We start from the raw sequence: 24365 nt of genomic DNA, 5'->3' as shown, positions 1-24365 counted from the left end.
ACCGGCATTCAGAAATGTGGTTGTTTTTATTAGTAATATTTCTAGAAACCTGGATCTCACCATTTTATCACCAATGGTTAAGAGAGTAAAAATTTTTATCGACATATTTCTAAACTATTTTGTAAATATAGACACTTTTAAAAATAGCATTGAAAAACACAGTTTCGTCTTCCCTTGAGGAATTAGTCATCAACCTTTGGACATTGCTGTACTGTGGACATGAACTCTCAGGGCTCCTGGGCTGGGAGGGGCTATTTTCTCCTTCAGTCAGTGGTCCTACTCAACTGTTCGAGTTTCTGATCTTTGCTGATTTTCTGTCTCCTTCCTTGTCAATCCACTGGCTGTCCCTAACAGACCTTGCCTTCTTTTCTAATTTGCTGCATCTATTCTAGATGAAAGTAGATCGACGCTGGATATCTAAGCTTGCAAAAATTGTGAATACATAAAGAGCAAAATATGTTCATTTTGAAGATCTGAGGGAGTTTGGACCCTCGGAATGAAGGGGATTTGAGTTTTTGCTCCATCTATCTTTCTGTTATGGATGATAATATCTGAGACACTGAGCTCAGAGCCTCACCTTTCGCTTCTCATTGTCAGCTTTTAAGAATGAAAATCTTGTAAATAATGTAATTTTAAAAATTTGTTTCAGATCCTCCTTGGATGTATGTGCTCGAGATGAGAGAAGCAAAAGGATACTGCCTCTGACAGTTTGCAAGATGCACGTTCTCCGCTGTCAGGGCAGAAGTTTTACTCTTACAGGTAGAGAGAGCTGTACCCTGCCTGCCTCAGCTGAAAAAGCTTGTGGTGTGTGTCCACTATGGGGAAAATGTGATGGTAAGGGGCTTTTCCTATTTGTAACTGTACGTGCTAAAGTAGTAGTTTTTAAAAATATCGTTTTCTCATTTAATAGCAGATCCCTGAGGATGTGAAAGACTCACACTGGTCTGAGCGTGAACTGCCCTCCCCCACTGCCTTCCCTGGGGCACGGGGTGGATTAAGCACCTAAGAGGGCAAGGACCCATCCCTGATGGTCTGAATGTCCCCCCAAACATCCGTGACTCCTCGTCAACCTTCATGATTTTTGCTTTGTCCTTGTATTATCCATATTAGGTACTCATTTTTAAAAACAGATTCATAAAAATAACTTATTTTTTAAAAAAGGAAACTTCATATCACTTTCTTAAAAGGAAGTATCACTTGCCATAAGTATTAGATAACTATAAAAATACATGCAATGAAACAAAATAAGGTTGTAGATTCTAGCCAGATGCTGCTGGGAGCTTGTGGGATGCTGTTTCCTTGGGGTAAAAGGAGTTCAGCAGGTGTTAGGGGAGGTGTTAAAAGCACTCTGGTGCCGGGCTGGCCCAGTGGTGTAGTGGTTAAGTTCTCATGCTCTGCTTCAGTGCCCCAGAGTTCGTGGGTTCAGATCCCAGGCACGGACCTACACACTGCTCATCAAGCCATGCTGTGGTGGAGTCCCACATACAAAATAGAGGAAGATTGGTACAAATGTTAGCTCAAGGACAATCTTCCTCAAACAAAAAGAGGAAGATTGGCACAGATGTTGAAAACACACCAGTGCCAAACTGACACCCTCCTAGAAGTTATCAGAAGGATTTGAAGAGAAGAGACTTACTTTCTCAAGTTGTGATTCAATATTTGCTAGTGCTATGTCCAAGGAACACTTACAGTGATCTTGACTACCACCACCACTGCCATGACACACCTCAAGGGTTTCTACTGTACTGCGTACGTAGGCAGAAGGGCTGGGTCACGGGGCCAAGTCACCGCTCTCAGTTTCCCCATCTGTAAATTTGGGAGCTGGACCTGTGTGATCTGTAAGGTCTCTGCCAGTTCTTCAGGGCTTCCCCCTCCTGGTACCCACTGGGCACCTTTCCCCTCACTCTCCTGATGCTTTGCAGCACGTACGGTGACATACAAAACTCTAGCTACGCCTGGGTCACTTTCAGTTTGACGGTCACCATGGTCGGCTGGCTGACCCTGTTACTCTCCTTCTGGAGACACCTGGCTGGTGTATTCCAGCCTCACTCCTTCAGCGCACACAGTGCTTTCCTCCCTAACTCATTTCTGGTTTGTTTTTATGGGATATGTAGCCTTTTGTATTTCACACCCTCTCTCAGAACAAGTTGAATTCATTTTTCTTTGTCTCTCTGAGCCCTGCCACTCAGCTCTTCGCAGAGGTCTTCTCATTCAGTCAGCCAGCTTCTGGTCCATATGGGCAGCAGGACGGAGAAGGAGAGGACCACCCCTCGTGGGTCCAACCAATAGAAAGCCTGGCACCAACCTCAACACCTGTTTATTCTGAGTGGAGCAAAACTCCTTGCTTTCCTGGTCCTACTGCCTTTCCACCGGGTAGTTGATTGCATCACTGGAGGCAGGAGCTTCCATAGCTCTCTAATCAGCACATCGTGACTTTGGCGATAACGTGCCCTGACTCTCCTACCTCCACGATGTGCCATTAAGCTTCTCTCACTTATTTTTCCAGCCCAGAGCAGCAAATGTGTCTGCAGAGAAGCATCGGAGTGCGAGGAAGAAGGATTTAGCGTCTGTGTGGAAGTGAATGGCGAGGAGCTGACGATGACGGAGTGTGAGGCTGGCGCCCTTAGATGCCGAGGGCAGAGCATCTCCGTCACCAGCATAAGGCCCTGCGCAGTGGGAACCCAGTAGGCTCCTGGGTGACCCTTAGCTTGCTTGAAATCCAGCAGCACTCTGTGGCTAAGTTAAAACATCTGCATAATTGGGCATTTTAGACATCTTTTCCAGTGTGGAGGCACAGTCTTTCTCCTTCTGCTCCAGTGTCCTCTTGTCTCCTCAGCTCCAGCCAGCTGCATAAACACAACCCTTTATTCTCCCAAACCTGCATCCAGATACTCTTTCTTTTTTTTTTTTAATGCCAGTCAGGATGAAGAATATTCATGGACCTTTGTATGACCTAACTGTGTGTTCTTGGAAAAATTGCTAACTTCTCTGGACCTTGACTTTTTTATCTGAAAATTAGATTAGACTAGAAAATTAAAATTAAACTAGAGAAACTCGAATGCTCCATTTAGTCCTATGATTCTTTTAAGTATAATTGACGCCTGCATGGATCAGAACACACTCTACAAATTGATTAGGGAAACAGAAAGATCAGAGAGGTTGACTTCCCTCAGTGAAACCAAACATGAAGGAGACCTTAATGGAAAAAGACAGATGCAATTATTCCTTCCCCAGTAGTAATCTCATGCTTCACCCTATTGACTCAAGGACCAGTGTATGGATTCCTAATCTTGTCAGGGGATGGAACCACTGAATGTCAGAGCAGGATTCATAGAGCTATGGTCATGGGGCTCCTGCTGCCTTCTTATTTGAGACAAAACACAATTCAATCTTCTCTTTGGGGCTTTTCTTTAGTATGCGTCAAACACAAGACCTGCACCCAAACACAAGACCCCCACCCCTTTCCTTTTGTTGGAAGCATCGGTTCATGCCTGGGCAACTAAGTGATGGTGTATTTGAGAGAGCAGTCTTCTCTAATGTGGATACATGCCTAGGGTTTTCAGGGGGCTATTAGGTGGATCAACTTGAAGCTCTGGCCTTCTATTTATTCCTTATTCATCTTTCATCAAAACAAAAAAGCAGCTGTGGGAGGTGATATGAGTGGGCTTAAATGGAATTTAAAAATATGCTTTTGTATACAAATAATATCTCTGTATTTTGCTGACACTGGTGCATTTCAACAAAACTTTGGTTAAAATGACAATGATTAAAAAAATCATTAAAGATACTATACTTTGGAATTTTTTGATCTCTATTATGTTTAATTTTAAAGAACCTTTCCATGAATAATGGCTAATGTGTTCTTTTTTAGAATATTTTTATTTTGTAAACTATTTTATGGAGGTATGATTGACATAAAAAGCTGTACATATTTAATGTATACAAGTTAATGAGTTTGAGGATGAGTGTACACCCATAAAGACCATAAACATATGCATCACCTCCCAAAGTTTCCTCCCACCCCCATTATTATTATTATTGTGGTAAGAACACTTGACATAAGACCTTCCTTCTTAGAAAATTTTAAGCATATATTACAGTATTGTTAGCTGTAGGCACTATAGCTAGCACATAGCTACAGTGATGCCATATGGTAGATCTCCAGAACTTATTCATCTTGCATAACTAAAACATGGTACCCTTTGACCATCACCTCCACATTTCTCCCTCTCTTCAGCTCTTGGCAACCATCATTCCACTCTCTGCTTCTAAGAGTTTGACTATTTTAGATTTCACGTATAAGTGAGATCATACAGTATTTCTTTCTTTATCTGGTTTATTTCACTTAGCATAAATGTCATCCAGGACCATCCATATTGTTGCAAATGGCAGGATTTTCTTTTTTTTTTTTTTTTTTTTAGGGCTGAATAGCATTCCATTGTAGGTATATACCATATTTTCTTTATCCATTGATCTGTGGATGGACAGTCAGGTTGTTTCCATATCTTGGCTATTGTGAATAAAGATGCAATGAACATGGGAGTGCAGATGTCTCTTTGAGATTCTGATTTTAATTCCTTTAGATAAATACCCAGTAGCGGGATTGTTGAATCATATGGTAGTTTTATTTATAATTTTTTGAGGAACCTCCATACTGTTTTCCACAATGGCTATACCAGTATGTTTTTACCTGAAACCTGGGTCTGATCCAGGTCCAGCTTTACATACCAAATTGTCCCTTGAGTGAGGATTCAGATATAATATGTGGATGTTACAAGCAGGCAGGTTTAAATTGATTGAAAACAATAATATTCAGAAATGTTTAATTGAGGCCAACTGCATTTGTTAGAGGTATTACGGAGTTAACTTCTACTGTGGGTAGGGGGACAGATTTGAGCATGCCATGCCCAGATGCAGATCTCCAAACAAAGAGTTGAGCAAATAATTTATTTGGGAGAAGATAGTTTGGTATCCTTCCAATAATTTCTCCTCTTGTCTTAAGCTAGTACAGAGTTAAATGTCTACTACTTATATATCACTACCCTTCTTTCCTAACTAATACAGAGGATATGGTCAGCATTATCAAATGCTGTAGGGGAATGAGGTCTGAAAAAAAAGACACTAGCAGATTTGACAGCTAAGAGGTTTGAGACGGAAGTTTCACAGAGTTAGTGAAGGAGAAGCAAGGGATTAATGAATAGTTGGTGGAGAAGGAGGGGAGCAGTGAATGAGGTTGTAGGGAGATGCTGTCTTGAAATACTAAATGTTGTGCCTTTTTTTTCTTTCTGAGCATTCTTATACTTGACCTTCCCTCTAGTTAGACAGAGACATTAGCAATTGTCTATAAGGGAATTAGGATTGTTGCAGTGGATCTGCAAGGAGAAAGTAACTTTCAACATTGAGTCTTTAAAAATGTTTAGAAACTTCCAAAAGAAGTTCTTGAAGGGCTAAAAAGAAGGCTTTAAGGAAAGCTAGGAGGAATACTTATGCCATGAAAATTGATTGCAAAGAGAATAGAGGGAGTGTGAGGACTCCCTATGCCTGCCCTTCCCTTTGCCTCAGACCAGGTGATGGTCTCCTGGGCTAGGATGGGATATGGCCTTGGAGGAGAAGGCAGAAAGTGCTGAGATTAAAGTCATCCATACCTAGTGGGGGACAGGGAGAGGAGGGAATTGGCTGGTGCATTAACCGTCACTAGCTTCAGGGAGCTACATGGGAGCCAAGCCACCTCCTACAAACCGTCACTCACAATTTAAGTGGATGCTGCCAGTCACCTGGGCAGAGAAGATGCTTTGGGAGATCTCCTAATTGCATTGGACAGCACCTTCTTGTGACCCTCCACACGTTTCCTAACATTGACCAACAGAAGTGCTGCTTAGCAATGCCCTGAGATTTAGTGAGCCCCGTCCAAACTGCCCTGCATGTAATCTCCCTCTCCACCACCAACAATCCAGGATGCTTATAATTTCCTTGAAAACAGAGGGAAAGTTCTTGGTATTCAGGTGGGGTATGGTGGGGGTGAAGAGTGGCAAGTAGGACTATCTGACAAATGACCCCTGGAACTCTGAGTTACTTAACAGTTAGCCAGGTAACTGGCTAATTTGATTGAGGGCTCCTGCTCTCAGTCGGGCAGATCATGGCTAATCTCAGCTTCATATTAGAATTGTGAACCCATCCTGATATTAAGTAGCTGCTCAGAGACACAGATGCTGGGCAGCTGGTTCACCCAGCCGTCCCTGAAACAGCTTATTATGTGCCAGCACATACTGGTTAATCAACTTTTCCTTTTGGTTAAGATAAATTTGTGTATTAATCAATATTTTTGTACCCTGCAGTTTATCATTTGTTCTACATTTTCTTTCTACATGTACCAATATTTTTTATACTCACGCACACACTAACCCACCATAAGCATTTGGATTATTTGTAAGATGAGCATAATAGCTAGGGGAGGTGGTCATCACAAACTATAAGATAGACCAAGATGCTACGTACTTTGGGTACAAGGTGAAGTGGATGTTCAGGTGTATCTGCTACTCTTTCTATCTCTGGGGTAGGAGGGAGGGGGCGTAGAGACAAGAGAATAGAAGAGAAATGAAAAGAAAAGCAGCGAGAGACAGACAGAGAGAGAGAGAGATTGGACCATTCTTAGTATAGGATTAGCAGAGCTGAGCAGCCACATCAGTCCTGCTATCAACCAGTCCACCGAGATTTTTCTTCCTTGATGGACTAGTTAAAGAGTATTCAATACTTGTGCTAGAAATGGAATGATCTGTTTCTCTTTCAGAACCCTGAGCCAGGAAGCAACCGCAGTAGGAGGCAATTTCTGCTAATATCTGAAAAACCAGAGGTATATGCACGCCTTTCCATTACCTTGGTCTTTCAGGCAGTTCACACATTTGGGGACCAGAAAGCTGATGGCGTGATAAGAGTCCCCGCTGCGACAACCAAAGCAGCTGCAATTTGTCTTTTTATTTGTTCCTGTCAGGCAAAGCTCCAGATTTACACTCAAAAAATCCATCACGTAGGAAAATTTGCCTTTTCAGCCAGGGGTTAACAAGACCAGATGGAAAGACTGTCGTTGTTTCAGAAGGAATGGGCTGAAGGTGAGAAGGTGGGCAGGAGAAGAAAGAACAATAAACTGTTCTTTTTGGTTCACAGGCTGAGGACAATTTCCTGTGAAAGGACAAAAATACAGAACTGCTCTGTTATCACTGTTATTTCCATGCATCTCAACGAGAGGAGACTTGTCTTGAATTCCAGGGGAGGGGCCTTAGGTACATAACAGATCAGTGATGTTCAAGACAGGGAAGACTTGACTGGAAGAATAAAGCACATGTGCTGCTGAATGTGTGTTTGTTGTGTAATAATCAGCTGACCAAGTCGTCTGGGAACATAGAGAGGTCAAAGGAATTTTCTGTAAAAGTGAAATGGAATTTTCTCGTTAAAGGAAAGTTTTACCAGACACCCTCAAGAGAGAGTGATTAACATGAAAGGCTTAGGACTGGTGTATTATTAGACCATACGCAACCCAAGTATTTAATAAAGTATTATGACAGTGTTTAATAAAGGGCCCCAAGTGAACTCTAAGTCCAGAAACCCTTCTCCTCACAGATCCTGAGGACCAAGAGGAACTCCTGAAATCAGGCATGATGTAAAACTGTGGACAAGCCCACTCATTGGATGATTGTGGCCCTATAGGACTAAATACTTTGGTGTGATGATAAAGAGCCTTCTGAAGTATCTTGAGTCTCTTAAAAATGCAATGATTGGCTGTTTACCATGGATATGGCGCACAGATTTGTTAAATGTGAGAGAAAGGCACCTTTGAAGAGATCTGGTTCCCAAATCTCCTCTAGACTGGTGAGGGTAGGTATTAGTCTTATATGGCTCTGCACCCCCTGTTGCTCAGGACACTGGCTGTATATGCTCAATAAAATGTCCATTTCACAGTCACTTTTCCATACTCACATATCTAGTTAGCAGAAGACCTACTCTAGAAATGGCTCTTCTGCCTCTCGGGTAGCACTCATCCTGTTTCATGTAGTGCTAGCCTCTTTACTGTCTCCCAGGGTAGGGAGAACTACCTACCTGTCCTACCTCTCTTTACTGTCTTGTAGACCTACGGATGTTATGTTTGATTTGTTCTTGCCAGACAGGGGCAGAGTTAATGAGCTGTGTGGGCGTGGTCTCTTGCTATACCTGTAGAGTTGGTACTCTGAAATACTAAGTTAGATTTAAATAGGTATGCTTTGTCTTTTGTGCCATGGAACTACGTCTTTCCTCATTCTCTTCTTTCTTTCTTTTGGGTATAGATAGGGGATTTACTCTCACTTTCCCTGTGGGGGATCGACTGAGGGTGAAGAAGCTCACTCTTGAGAAGTGCAGTAGAGAATGAGGTAGAGGACTTAAGGAGGAAGCTTAGAAATTTCTGAGATCTAAACAACATTGACAAACAAGCCTAAGTTCTGGGAAAGTTGATCTTGGGAAGCTGGCTTATTAAGAAACTGCTGCTCTGACTTCTAACTGTGGAAGTGGCTGGAGCTGACAGTACGCTTGGATGCAGACTGGGAATTATGATCCTCTCATGAACATTCTTTCCCATTTTGGTGGGAGAAAGAACAAGACTGTCTTAGTCAGGTCTGGGTTCTATAACAAAATACCATGGACTGGTACAAACATTTATTTCTCACAGTTTTAGAGGCTGGGAAGTCCAAGATCAAGGTCCCAGCACATTGGGTGTCTGGTGAGGGGGCCTCTTCCTGGTTTGCAGACAGTTGCTTTCTTGCTGTGTCCTCATGTGTTGGAAAGAGAGGGAGCTCTGGTCTCTTCCTCTTCTTATGAGGGCGCTAATCCAATCATGAGGGCTCTACTCTTATGACCTCTGACCTCAACTAAACCTAATTACCTCCCAAAGGTTCCCTCTCCAAATACCATCACTCTGGGAATTAAGGCTTCAACAAATGAATTTTGAGGGGGCACATTCAGCCCATAGAAGAAACTATGAACTGCTGTAATTTATTGGTCAAACCTGTTGCTTCATTTGCGTTTGTGAGGAATCCTGCCTTACAAGCTTGTCCTTGAGCAATCTTGGCAAGTAATGCCAAGAGATCAAGGTAAATTTATGGAGCCTGACATATTCTCTCTGCATATTCTAGGAGACATTTTTTCTCTCACATTATAATAGCAGTGCTTCAAATGCTTAATACATGTCCTAAGGAACTCAAGCTAGGACGTACCATCTCTTCTGAGAAGAAACATTGAGACTCAGTCTTGGGATGTAGAATGCAAAGACCTCAGTGCTGGAAAAGAGCAGCTTTAATATTTAAACCTAAAACCTCTATGGTGCTTATTGGGTACCAATCCATGCTGTGAGCACTTTACATATATTAACTCACTTAATCAGTTCAACTGTACTATGAATAAGCACTATAATTAACCTCATTTTATAAATGAGGAAATGGAGGCACAGAGAAGCTAAGAAATTTACACAACTGCACACAGATAAGCAAATGGAGGAAGCAGAACTCAAATCCAAGCCCTTCGGTTCAGCAAATCATGTTCTTAACCACTATTCTGATATATTGTAGATGGTAATAGCACTTCTCATTGATATCAGACCTTAACGGCTTCTAAAATTTTTGCTATACTTGGTCAAAATAAGCCAACATTCAGGATAAGATTTGGTTACTGAAATAAAAACACAGTAGTTAAATTTCTGTAACTCTTTTCAAAAGGTTTCAGCTATATAAAAATGGTGAATTTCTCAAACTGATCTTTTAAAATGAATCGAAAGGTTTTGGAGCTCTAGAGCTCCATGAATCTATACTCCTGTGTGTGTGTGTGTTTGAATGGGTCTGGGGGTATACTCGCCCGGAAATGGGAGCGCTAAGGTTTGATCTTGAGGATATTGCACTTTAATAAACACGGGCTTGTTTTAGTAAATAATACTTGATTTTCTAAATATTTTAGAGATTTCAAGATATCTTTCTATTATTGATTTCTAGTTCAATTCTACTGCGGTTAGAGAACATACTTTGTATGATTTCAATCCTTTTAAATTTACAGAGATTTGTTTTATGGCCCAGAATACGATCTATTTTGGTGAATGTTTCATGTACACTTGAAAAGAAGTTGCATGCCGTTGTTGTTCAGTGGAGTGTTCCACACTATTATAATAAAGTCAAGTTGGTTGATAGTGTTGTTCAAGTCTTCTATATCCTTATTGATGTTCAGTTGGCTTGTTCTATCAATTATTGAGAATGTTGAAATCTCCAACAATAAGTATGGATTTTTATATTTCTCTTTTCAGTTTTATCAGTATTTGCTTCATTTATTTTGAAGCTATGTTATTATTTGCATAAACTTTTAGGATTGTTATGTCCTTTTGATGAATTGACCCGTTTATTGCCATAAAATATCTCTTCTTCTCTGATAAAGTCTTTGTTTTGAAGTCTACTTAGTCTGGTATAAATATAGTTCCTCCAGTTTTCCTTTGACTAATTTAGAAGTAGTATATATAAGTAGTGTATATATAAGTAGAGTGTATTAGAGCTCTCCAGAGAAACAGAATATAAACATATATGTGTGTGTGTGTATGTATCACATATATAAATAAAATAAGATTTATTATAAGGAATTTGCTCATGTAATTATGGAGGCTAAGAAGTCTCAAACGGCAAGAGAAGACCAATGTCCCAGATCAAGCAATCAGGTAGGGAGAAAGAATTCAACCTTCCTCTGCCTTTTTGTTCTATTGTTCTATTTGGACCCTCAACAGGTTGGATGATGCCCACCTACATTGGGGATGGCAATCTGCTTTACTCAGTCCACCAATTTAAATGCCAATCTCTTTTGGAAACATCCTTACAGACACACTCAGAAAAAAGGTTTAACTAGATATCTGGGCATCCTGTGGCCCAGTCAAGTTGACACATAAAATTGACCATCACAAGTCCACCCATTGTTTTTTTTTTCTGCTGAGAAAGATTCACCCTGAGCTAACATCTGTGCCAATCTTCCTCTACTTTGTATGTGGGTCACTGCCACAGGATGGCTGCGGATGAGTGGTGTAGGTCTGCACCCGGGAACCAAACCCAAGCCGCTGAAATGAAGCATGCTGAACTTAACCACCCGGCCATGGGGCCGGCTCCAGTCAACCCCTTGTTATCTTGGCACCCACATGCATCTCTATAAACCGTACTTAATTGTCTTAATAAAGGCAATAACAAGGTCATAATTCCACCTAACATGATACAACTATCCCACATACAACTGAAAACATACTAACTCCTTCCCCAGAAGAAGAGGTAAAGAACTTGAGTGATGTTTACTCTTCTCCATGATATGCTCTAACTTAAATATTATGATGTAACATTAATTATACTTAAATACTGTGATATAAAGTAAATGATCTTATATTACATGTTAAGGAAATAAGAGAGGAAAGAAAACAACAGTATTTGCTTAATGCACAAATACACATTTTCATAACAAAATAAGTAGAAAATACTCATGACAATTATAGTCCTCATTTCTGTAGCTAGTCATGTGCTTGTAGCTGGTATTTATAACTTCCTTCTTCCACTATCCAATCTGTACTCTCTTTGCCTTCAGTGAATGCCTCAGCTAGTTGTGGTTCTTTACCTGAGAGAGTGACTCACACCTTCATTCCTGAAGGGTCTGAGCTATTAGTAGTCCTGCCTGGGTTGGGTTGTTGTAGTTTTCTATTGACCTTAATTATAGGACATGGTAATACTATGACATGCCCTAAGAGATCTCCTATATTCCAGACATACGCTTCCTTGCCTCCATTGTGGAGTGGTAGTCCAATTTCCCATTGGTAGTCAGAATCAATCACCCCAGCCAGGACAGTTACTCCTTCTTTGCCTGTTGATTCAGAGGCATGAGGAGCCCAAAGTGGCCAGATGGCAGCCTTAACTTCCAGTTCAGTGAAATCACTGATGTGTCTCCTGGTGGAAGTTTTCCTCCTTCTGGAACTAAGACTTCCAGACCAGCAAAGCATAAGATCTTGGGAATGGGAGGCAAAAATTTTGCTAATGATTTACTAGGGGTAACAGTGAGAGATGCCATTGAGTGAGTGATACCATTCTCATTTCCATCCCTTGATTCTTGGATCTCTGAATTCTGGCTATGGGAGGGACAGCACCATATATTGGATGCTGATTCAGAGCATATATAGCCTTCTTGAGCTAGCCCTGCAAGGTATTGCCACCTAGCAGGCACTGTAACTGAGCCTTCAAAAGGCTAGTTTATTATTCTATCAAGCCAGCTGCTACAGGATGGTGGGAAACACAGTAAGGCCAGTGAATTCCATGAGCATGGGCCCACTGCAGCACTTCTTTTGCTGTAAAGTGAGTTCCTTGATTAGAAGCAATGCTGTGGGCCGGCCCCGTGGCTTAGCGGTTAAGTGCATGCGCTCTGCTACTGGAAGCCTGGGTTCGGATCTGGGCACGCACCAATGCACTGCTTCTCCGGCCATGCTGAGGCTGCGTCCCACATACAACAACTAGAAGGATGTGCAACTATGACATACAACTGTCTACTGGGGCTTTGGGGAGAAAAAAAAGGAGGAGGATTGGCAATAGATGTTAGCTCAGAGCCGGTCTTCCTCAGCAAAAAGAGGAGGATTAGCATGGATGTTAGCTCAGGGCTGATCTTCCTCACAAAATAAATAAATAAATAAATAAATAAAAAAGTAAAAAAAAAAAAAAGAAGCAATGCTGTGTGGAATACTGTGACAGTGGGTAAGATATTCTGTAAGTCCACAGGTGGTGGTTTTGCCAGAAGCATTGGGTGCAGAGAAGGCCAATCCATGTCTGGGGTAAGTGTCTATTTCATTAAGAACAAAATATTGCCCCTTCCATAATAGAAGCCCTCCAATGTAATTGACCTGCCACCAGGTAGCTGGCTGATCACCCTGGGGAATAGTGCCATATCAAGGACTCAGTGTTGGTCTCTGCTACTGGCAAATTGACACTTAGCCAGGTCAGCTTTGGTGAGTGGAGCTCCATGTTGCTGAGCCCATGCATAACCTCCCTCCCTACCACCATGGCCACTTTGTTCATGAGCCCATTGGGCTATGACAAGAGTGTCTGGGAAAAAACGCTGACTGGTATTCACAAAACCTGTAGACTTATCCCCTGGATTATTAAAGTTCTCCTTGGCTGAGGTCACTTTTTGGTGAGCATTTACATGGGACACAAATATCTTCATATTTTTTGCAAATTCAAAGAGGTCTATCCATGTACCTGTTCCCCAAATTTCCTTGTCAGCAATTTTCCAATAATGTTCCTTCCAAGTCCCTGACCATCTGGCCAAACCATTGGACATAGTTCATGAATCAGTATATAATCACTCTTCTGGCCATTTCTCTTCCCAAGCAAAGTGAACAACCAGGTGAATTCTCAAAGTTCTGCCCACTGGGAGTATTTCCCTTCACTGCTGTCCTTCAGTGGTGTCCCAGAAAGGGACTGTAGTGCTGCAGGCCTTTACTTATGAGTGGTGCCTGCATATTGTGCAGAATTATCTGTAAACGAGGCCTGAGTTTTATCTTCCTCTGTCAAGTGATCATAGGGAATTTCCCATGAGGCCATAGGTGTACACTGGGAGAGAGAAGGCAGTGTAGCAGGAGTAGGGATAACGGGCATTTGGGTCAATTCTTCACATAATTTACTTGTGCCTTCAGGACCTGCTCAGCCCTGATCACACATACATCATTTCTATTTGATGATGGGGTGCTGCTATGCAGGCCCAACTTTATGGCTTGATGTGTCAGATAACAACCAGTCCATGATGGGCAGCACAGGTTACATGATAACTTGATGAACTATGGCTAAGCATCAGTCTCTACTAAGGCCCAGTAGCAGGCTAATGGCGCAAAAGGAGAATAGTTATCTGTGGAGGATGGCAGGGCTTTGCTCCAAAATCCTAAGACCCTGCACTGTCGTTCCTCTATAGGGACCTGCCAAAGGCTCTAAGCAGCACCCTTATCTGCCACTGACACTTCAAGCACCATTGGATCTGCTGGATCATGTGGCTTACGTGGCAGAGCAGCTTGCACAGCAGCCTACATCTCTTGTAGAGCCTTCTCTTGTTCTGGGCCCCACTCAAAACTAGCAGCTCTTGGGTGAGTTAGTAAATGGGCTGGAGTAACACACCCAAATGAGGAATATGTTGCCTCTAAAATCCAGAAGCCCACTACGTGTTGTGCCTTTCTTGGTTGTAGGAGGGGCCAGACGTGACAACTTTTCCTTCACCTTAGATGGGATATCTTGACATGTCCCCACACCACTGGACCCCTAGAAATTTCACTGAGGTAGAAGCCCGTGAATTTAGTCAGATTTATTTTCCACCCTCTGACATGCAAATGTCTTACCAGTAAGTCTGCAGTAGTTGCTATTTTTTGCTCGCTCAGTCCAATCAGCATCATGTCATCAATACAATGAGTCAGTGTGATATATTGCAAAAGCGAAAGGTGATCAAGATTTCTGTGTACTAAATTATGACATAAATCCCACTTGATCATGGCATATGATCCTTTTAATGTGCCGTTGAATTTGGTTTGCTAATATTTTGTTGAGGATTTTTGCATCTGTGTTCATCAGGAACATTGGTCTGTAATTGTGGCATCCTTGTCTGCTTTTGGTATCAGAGTAATGCTGGCCTCGTAAAATGAGTTTGGAAGTATTCCCCCCTCTTCTATTTTTGGAAGAATTTGAGAAGGATTGGTATTAACTCTTCTTTAAATGTTTGGTAGAATTCACCGGTGAAGCCATCTTGTCCTGGACTTTTGTTTGTTTGGAGGTTTTTGATTACTGGTCCAATCTCCTTTCTGGCCCTGTCATTTCTTCTTATAATATTTTCTTAGTCCAAAGGCCCATCACCTGCTGTCTGATTTACCGGTTTATCTTCTCTGTTAATCACATGCTAAAGTACTGATTTTGTCATTTCACTACCTTTATCAAGAACTTCCTTTGGCTACCCGCTGTCTTCTAGATACAATGCAATTCAATTTGTCTTTCAATATTTAGTCCTTTGCTATTTAGTCAACTTCATCTCTTATTAAAACATTTTGGCTATAGTCAGATGGGGCTTTATTTATCTTCTGTAAAATGTTACAGATGGGAAAATGGCCATTCCCCAAGTCCTGTCCACCAATCTGTCTACCCCCATCCACAGGTCCAGTACATTCTCATGATCCCAACCATGAGCAGAGCCTGCGAGGGTTAGATGTGGAGTATTTAATGATATTCTTATGATTCCACTGGCATCAGGGTAAAGATAAATTCCAACTCTCCCCTAGTCTCTCTGAAAAATTAAAAAAGTCCTGGAAAACCTGTCCTGCAGGCTAATAAACAATTCTCCAGGCTCTCCATCTCCAAGATAGAGCCTCTTTTTGACCACTGTGCAGTAAAGAAGGTGTCTAAGGCATTGGTCAATTTAATCCTCAGGATTTGTCTCTGAGAATATTTAGAGGAAACGGTAAGTAATGTAGAAGGAAGGATTTCTTTTTTTTTTTTTTCTTTTTTTTTTTTTCTTTTTCTTTTTTTTCACTTATTTTATTGAGGTCATATTGGTTTATAACATTGTGTAATTTCAGGTGTATATTATTATATATCAGTTTCTGTATAGATTGCATCATGCTGACCACCAATAGTCTAGTTTTTATCAGTCACCATACATGTATGCCCCTTTACCTCTTTCGCCCACCCCCTCCCTCTACCCCTCTGGTAATCACTAATCTGTTCTCTTTATCCATGTGTTTGTTTATCTTTTACATATGAGTGAAATCATACAGTGTTTGTCTTTCTCTGTCTGGCTTATTTCGCTTAACATAATACCCTCAAAGTCCATCCATGTTGTTGTGAATGGGACAATTTTGTCTTTTTCTTTTTGTAGCTGAGTAGTATTCCATTGTATATATATACCACATCTTCTTTATTGTATATATATACCACATCTTCTTTATTCATTCATCAGTTGATGGGCACTTGGGTTGCTTTCACATTTTGGCTATTGTGAATAATGCTGCAGTGAACATAGGGGTGCATAAATCTCTTTGAATTGTTGATTTCTTGTTCTTTGGATAAATACCCAGTAGTGGGATAACTGGATAGTATGGTATTTCTGTTTTTAATTTTTTGATAAATCTCCATAATGTTTTTCTTAGTGGCTGCACTGGTTTGCATTCCCACCAGCAGTGAATGAGAGTTCCCTTTTCTCCACATCCTCTCCAACATTTGTTACCTATTTGTCTTGGTGATTATACTAAGGTGTGGTGAGGTCTGATGGGTGTGAGGTGATATCTCATTGTAGTTTTGGTTTGCATTTCCCTAATAATTATTGATATTGAACATATTTTCATGTACCTATTGGCCATCTGTATATCTTTTTTGGAAAAATGTCTGTTCATATCCACTGCCCATTTTTTGATCAGGTTGTTTGTTCTTTTGTTGTTGAGTTGTATGAATTCTTTACATATTTTGGAGATTAACCCCTTGTTGGATATATGATTTGCAAATATTTTCTCCCAGTTGATGTGTTGTCTTTTCATTTTGTTGATGGTTTCCTTTGCCTTGCAGAAGCTTTTTAGTCTGATGTAGTCCCATGTGTTAATTTTTTCTTTCGTTTCCCTTGCCTGAGTAGACATGGTATTCGAAAAGATACTGCTAAGACTGATGTCAAACACTGTACTGAGTTTTATGTTTTCAGGTCTTATATTCAAGTCTTTAATCCATTTTGAGTTAATTTTTGTGTATGGTATAAGATAATGGTCTACTTTCATTCTTTTGCATGTGGCTGTCCAGTTTTCCCAACACCCTTTGTTGAAGAGACTTTCCTTTTTGCATTCTATGTTCTTGGCTCCTTTGTCGAAGATTAGCTGTCCATAGATGTGTGATTTTATTTCTGGGCTTTCCATTCTGTTCCATTGATCTGCATGTCTATTTTCATACCAGTACCATGCTGTTTTGATTAGCATACCTTTGTAGTATATTTTGAAGTCAGGGATTTTGATGCCTCCAGTTTTGTTCCTTTTTCTCAGGATTGCTTTTGCTATTGGGGTCTTTTGTTGTTCCAAATAAATTTTAGGATTCTTTGTTCTATTTCCATGAAGAATGTCATTGGGATTCTGATTGGGATTGCATTGAATCTGTAGATTGCTTTAGGTAATATGGACATTTTAACTATGTTTATTCTTCCAATGAGCATGGAATGTCTTTCCATTTCTTTGTGTTTTCTTCAATTTCTTTCAATAACGTCTTATAGTTTTCACTCTATAGATCTTTCACCTCCTTGGTTAAATTTATTCCTAGATATTTTATTCTTTTTGTTGCGATTGTAAATGGGATTGTATTCTTGAGTACTCTTTCTGCTAGTTCATTATTAGTGTATAGAAATGAAACTGGGCTGGCGGACGAAGTCAAGATGGCAGCGTAAGCAGACTCTGAACTCACCTCCTCCTGCAGACACAGCCAATTTACAACTACTCATGCAAATATTACCCCTGAGACAGAACTGAAAACTGGATAAGAGGAACTCCTGCAACAAAGCACAATCGTAATTGAGGTGGAAGAGGCAGAAACTCCCTTCTGGAGAGGAAAAACGCCGCCTTCACGAGCCGCAGTACCTCGCGGCTGCCAGGGAGCAGCCCAAAGGTATGCAGCCCTCCCTGGAGGAGAGGGGCCCAAGCCGGGGAGTGCCCCCGTTGTGGGCATTTTGTGGACCCAGCACAATCGAGACAAGTGGCATAATATCACACTTTGCCTGCTCCTAAAACATTGAGGAGTACCCCCAGAAAAGCTGGTTCACAAAGAAATTGAAACCGGCTCTTAAAGGGCCCACACACAAACTCATTCATTTCAGAAAGCAACCTAAAATCACCGGAAAGAAAGGTGCACAGTGCTTTGGTGAAAAGAGACTCACCTAATAGGACCTGAGTGCATCTCAGTGAGAGGTGAGACCTCTCCAGGGACTGAGAGATTGGTGGCAGCCATTGTTGTGGCCTGGTGTGGGCATGCTGACACAGATGCCATTGGAGTTCTCCCTGGGGCCTGTTAGCCCAGGTCTGCTCCAACCGCTAAAGCACCGATTTAATCCAGCTCAGCAAGGGCGGGTAGCCCACCCTGGAGACTGGCCCCACCCAACAACAAGCCCTCAGGCAACTTGTGGGCCTGCACAGATTGGTGACTGGATTCTCTGCAGCCTGGCAACTGAGCTGACTTTGGTGGGGCAGGGTGTGCACAAGGAGCAGGTGGATAGTGTGGGGCGGTGGTGGAGTGTGTGGGGCTCCCACCATGGAGAGACTGGGTCTGCTTTGGGGGGTCGGAGGGCGAACACGGGGAAGGACTGTGTTGACTGTGTGTGTGGACCTGTGGGCGGCAGGGCTTGTCAGCTGCAGAAGACTTGTGTTTCTCAAAGACCCACATAGGGGTTTACCCCACCTTCCAAAGCCTGAAATAATTGGGTGCTCCCGTGCCTGAGGCCAGCCCCACCCAGCTGCAATCCTCAGAGAGCTGACAAGAGACCTAAAGGCTGCAGGCTATAGCAATTGTAAGGCCCTGAGCCTAACAACCTGCCATGCTGGGGGCCTACTCACTTAAAAGAAATACTGCAACACAAATGTGGTATTAGAACTTGCAGCCAACCGTGCTGGGGATCCCCACACCTGATAAAGAGACTGAAGGGACCACAACAACTACAAGCAGCTGAACATTACAACAGCTGGCCAGGAGCATAACTTGGCTTCCCTGGGCGCCTACAAGGAGAGCAAACAGGCCACAATAGAAGGACACAAGTAGCCCACATAGAGGTCACCCCTGGTTCATTGAGAACTGAGGGAAGCACACTGCAAGCCCCCTAAGGCATCACTTACATAAGGTCACCTATCCAAGAGCAGGAGACATAGGTGACCTACCTAATATGTAGACACAAACACAGGGAAAGAGGCAAAATGAGGAGGCAAAGGAATACATTCCAAGTAAGAGACTGGACAAAACCCCAGAAAAGGAACTAAGTGAAACAGAAATGAGCAACTTACCCAACAGAGAGTTCAAACTAAGAGTGTTAAGGATGCTCACTGATGTGGGGAGAAGAATAGATGAACTCAGTGAGAATGTCAACAAAGAAATGGAATATATAAAAAAGAACCAATCAGAAATGAAGAATACAACACTGGAAATGAGAAATTCACTAGAGGGACTCAAAAGCAGAGTAGAGGATACAGAAGAACGGATCTGCAAGCTGGACGAAAGACTAGAGGAAATTACCCAAGCTGAACAGGTAAAAGAGAAAAGAATTAAAAAGAGTGAGGACAGTCTAAGGGACCTCTGCGACAACATCAAGCACACTAACATCCTTGTTATAGGTGTCCCGGAAGGAGAAGAGTGAGACAAAGGGGCAGAGAATCTATTTCAAGAAATAATAGATGAAGACTTCCCTAACCTAAGGAAGGAAACAGACATCCAGGTACAGGAAGCACAGAGAGCCACAAACAAGATAAACCCAAAGAGGCCCACACCAAGACACATTACAATCAAAATGTCCAGAATTAAAGATAAAGAGAGAATCCTAAAAGCTGCAAGAGAAAGTCAAGTTACATACAAAGGAAATCCCAGAAGGCTATCAGCTGACTTCTCAGCAGAAACCTTACAGGCTAGAAGAGTGTGGCACGATATATTTAAAGTGCTAAAAGGAAAAAATTTACAGCTAAGAATACTCTACCCAGCAAGGTTATCATTCAAAATGGAAGGAGAGATCAAAAATTTCCCAGACAAGCAAAAATTAAAGGAGTTTGTCACCAAGAAACCAGTGCTACAAGAAATGTTAAAGGGACTGATTTAAGTGGAAAAGAGAAGACCACAAATAGGAAAAATGATCTATTTCCATGATAAGAGGGTAATGGATACAAATGCACAAAAAAGAGGTTAGATATGATATCAAAAACATAAAAGGAGGGAGGAGGGGAGTTAAAGAGTAGAGCTTTCAGACAGAGGTCAAACTAAAGAGACCATCAATTCTGTATAGAAGAAGAAAGGAACAGAGAAGTACTACTAAAACAGTGAGAAAATAAAAGTTAAAAAATGGTAGTAAGTACATACTTATCAATAGCTACTTTTAACCTCAATCGACTAAATGCTCCAATTAAAAGGCATAGGGTGGCTGATTGGATAAAAAACAAGACCCATATATATGCTGCATATAAGAGACACACTTCAGACCTAAATACACTCACAAACTGGAAGTGAAGGGATGGAAAAAGATACTCCACGCAAATGACAATGAAAAGAAAACTGGGGTAGCAGTACTCATATCAGACAAAATAGACTTTAAAACAAAAACTGTAAAAAGAGACAAAGAAGGGCATTACATAATGATCAAGGGAACAATCCAACAAGAGGATATAACACTTGTAAATATCTACGCACCCAATGTAGGTGAACCTAAATATATAAAGCAATTATTAACAGATATAAAAACAGAAATAGACAGTAACACAATAATAGTAGGGGACTTTAACACTCCACTTACACCAACGGATAGATCATCCAAACAGAAGATCAATAAGGAAACATTGGTCTTAAATGACACACTAGAACAGGTGGTCCTAGTAGATATAAACAGAGCATTGCATCCAAAAACCGAAGAATACACGTTCTTTTCAAATGCACATGGAACGTTCTCCAGGATTGATCACATATTAGGCCAAAAAACAAGTCTCCATAAATTTAAGAAGATTGAAATAACACCAAGCATCTTTTCTGACCACAACGGTATGAAACTAGAAATCAACTATAGGAAGAAAATCAGAAAAGCCACAAATACGTGGAGATTAAACAAAATGCTACTGAACAACGACTGGGTCAATGAAGAAATCAAAGAAGAAATCAAAAAATACCTGGAGACAAAGGAAAATGAAAATACGACATGCCAGAATTTATGGGATACAGCAAAAGCAGTTCTAAGAGGGAAGTTTATAGCAATACAGGCCTATCTCAACAAACAAGAAAAATCTCAAATAAACAATCTAACAATGCACCTAAAGGAACTGGAAAAAGAAGAACAAACAAAGCCCAAAATCAGTAGAAGAAGGGAAATAATAAAAATCAGAGCAGAAATAAATGAACTAGAGACCAAAAAAACAATAGAAAAAATTAATAAAACCAAGAGCTGGTTCTTTGAAAAGATAAACAAAATTGACCAACCTTTAGCTAGACTCACCAAGAAAAAAAGAGAGAAGGCAGAAATAAGTAAAATCAGAAATGAAAGAGGAGAGGTTACAACAGACACCTCAGAAATACAAAAGATTATAAGAGAATACTATGAAAAGCTATATGCCAACAAATTCGACAATCTGGAAGAAATGGATCAATTCTTAGAATCATACAACCTTCCAAAACTGGATCAAGAAGAAGTAGAGAATTTGAATAGACCAATCACCAGTAAGGAGATTGAAACAGTAATCACAAACCTCCCCAAAAATAAAAGTCCAGGACCAGACGGCTTCCCTGGTGAATTCTACCAAACATTCAAAGAAGACTTAATACCTATCCTTCTCAAACTCTTCCAAAAACTGAGGAGGGGGGAAGCTCCCTAACTCATTCTATGAAGCTGACATTACCCTGATACCAAAACCAGACAAGGATAACACAGAAAAAGAAAATTACAGGCCAATATCACTGATGAACATCGATGCAAAAATCCTCAACAAAATACTAGCAAATCGCATACAACAACACTTTAAAAAGATTATACACCATGATCAAGTGGGATTTATTCCAGCTATGCAGGGATGGTTAAACATTCACAAATCAATCAATGTAATACACCACATTAATAAAATGAAGAATAAAAATCACATGATCATCTCAATAGATGCAGAGAAAGCATTTGACAAGATACAACATCGATTTATGATAAAAACTCTGAAGAAAATGGGTATAGAAGGAAAGTACCCCAACATAATAAAGGCCATATATGACAAACCCACAGCTGATATCATTCTCTATGGTGAAAAACTGAAAGCTATCCCTCTAAGAACAGGAACCAGACAAGGATGCCCACTGTTACCACTCCTATTTAACATAGTACTGGACGTCCTAGCCAGAGCAATCAGGCAAGAGAAAGAAATAAAAGGGATCCAAATTAGAAAGGAAGAAGTGAAACTGTCACTATTTGCAGATGACATGATTTTATATATAGAAAACCCTAAAGAATCCACCAGAAAACTTTTAGAAGTAATAAACAAATATGGTAAATTTGCAGGATACAAAATCAACATACAAAAATCAGTTGTATTTCTATACACTAACAACGAAGTAGCAGAAAGAGAAATTAAGAATACCATCACATTTACAATTGCAACAAAAAGAATAAAATACCTAGGAATAAACTTAACCAAAGAGGTGAAAGAGCTGTACATGGAAAACTACAAAACATTGCTGAAAGAAATTGAAAAAGACACAAAGAAATGGAAAGAAAGTCTGTGCTCTTGGATTGGAAGAATTAACATAGTTAAGATGCCCATACTTCCTAAAGCAATATATAGATTCAATGCAATCCCTGTCAAAGTTCCAACAACATTTTTCACAGAAATAGAACAAAGAATCCTACAATTTATATGGAACAACAAAAGACCCCGAATAGCTAAAGGAATCCTGAGAAAAAAGAACAAAGCTGGAGGTATCACACTCCCTGATTTCAAAATATACTACAAAGCTGTAGTAACCAAAACAGCATGGTACTGGCACAAAAACAGACACACAGATCAATGGAATAGAATCGAAAGCCCAGAAATAAACCCACACATCTATGGACAGCTAATCTTTGACAACGGAGCCAAGAACAGACAATGGAGAAAAGAAAGTCTCTTCAACAAATGGTGTTGGGAAAACTGGATAGCTATATGCAAAAAAATGAAAGTAGACCCTTACCTTACACCATACACAAAAATTAACTCCAAATGGATTAAAGACTTGAATGTAAGACCTGAAACTATGAAACTTCTAGAAGAAAACATATGCAGTACGCTCTTTGACATCGGTCCTAGCAACATATTTTCAAGCACCATGTCTGACCAGGCAAGAGAAACAATAGAAAAAATAAACAAATGGGACTACATCAAACTAAAAAGCTTCTGCACAGCAAAGGAAACCATCAACAAGTGAAAAGACAACCTAACAATTGGGAGAAGATATTTGCAAACCATATATCTGATAAGGGCTTAATCTCCAAAATATATAAAGAACCCATGCAATCTACAACAAAAAAACTAACAACCCAATTAATAAATGGGCAAAAGACCTGAACAGACATTTCCCCAAAGAAGATATACAGGTGGCCAACAGACACATGAAAAGATGTTCAAAATCATTAACTATCAGGGAAATGCAAATCACAACTACAATGAGATATCACCTCACGCCCGTCAGAATGTCTATAATTAACAAGACAGGAAACAACATGTGTTGGAGAGGATGTGGAGAGAAGGGAACTCTCATACACTGCTGGTGAGAGTGCAAACTGGTGCAGCCACTATGGAAAACAGTATGGAGATTCCTGAAAAAATCAAGGATAGAACTACCATATGATCCAGCTATTCGACTGCTGGGTATTTATCCAAAGAACTTGAAAACACCAATGCGTAAAGATACATGCACCCCTGTGTTCATTGCAGCGTTATTCACAATAGCCAAGACTTGGAAGCAACCTAAGTGCCCATCAAGGGACGAAGGGATAAAGAAGATGTGGTATATATACACAATGGAATACTACTCAGCCATAAGAAACGATGTAATCCAGCCATTTGTGACAACATGGATGGACATTGAGGGTATTATGCAAAGTGAAATAAGTCAGAGGGAGAAGCTCAAATACCATATGACTTCCTTCATTAAGTAGTAGATAATAACAACAATAAACAAAAACATAGAGACAGAGATTGGATTTGTGGTTACCAAAGTGTAAGGGAGGACGGAGGAGTGTGAAAGAGATCATTCGGCACATGTGTGTGATGATGGGTTGTAATTAGTATTTGGGTGGTGAACGTGATGTAATCTATGCAGAAAATGAAGTATAATGATGTACACGTGAAATTTATACAATGTTATAAACCAATGTTACTGCAATAAACAAAAAATTAAAAAAAAAAGAAATAAAAAGAAATGAAACTGATTTTTGTAAGTTGATTTTGTACCCTGCAACTTTGCTGTAGTTGTTGATTATTTCAAATAGTTTTCTGGTGGATTCTTTAGGGTTTTCATGTCATCTGTAAACAGCAAGAGTTTCCCTTCTTCCTTTCCAATTTGGATAGATTTTATTTCTTTTTCTTGTCTAATTGCTCTGGC

General features: G+C 40.6%; 1 protein-coding gene across 1 annotated transcript in view; it reads left to right on the top strand.

Moving 5' to 3' along the window:
• Positions 1 to 2718, top strand: part of C7 (complement C7) — a 51866-nt gene extending 49148 nt beyond the window's left edge. The window contains 2 exon segments of the mRNA XM_058563506.1: positions 650 to 834; positions 2507 to 2718. Of these exon segments, the coding sequence (XP_058419489.1) occupies positions 650 to 834; positions 2507 to 2688 (367 nt within the window). The 3' untranslated portion in view covers positions 2689 to 2718.
• The last annotated feature ends 21647 nt before the right edge of the window (positions 2719 to 24365 follow it).

The sequence above is a fragment of the Diceros bicornis genome, chromosome 20, assembly GCF_020826845.1.
Source record: "Diceros bicornis minor isolate mBicDic1 chromosome 20, mDicBic1.mat.cur, whole genome shotgun sequence".
Taxonomy (NCBI): Eukaryota; Metazoa; Chordata; class Mammalia; order Perissodactyla; family Rhinocerotidae; genus Diceros; species Diceros bicornis.
This window is presented reverse-complemented; position numbering and strand designations above follow the sequence as displayed.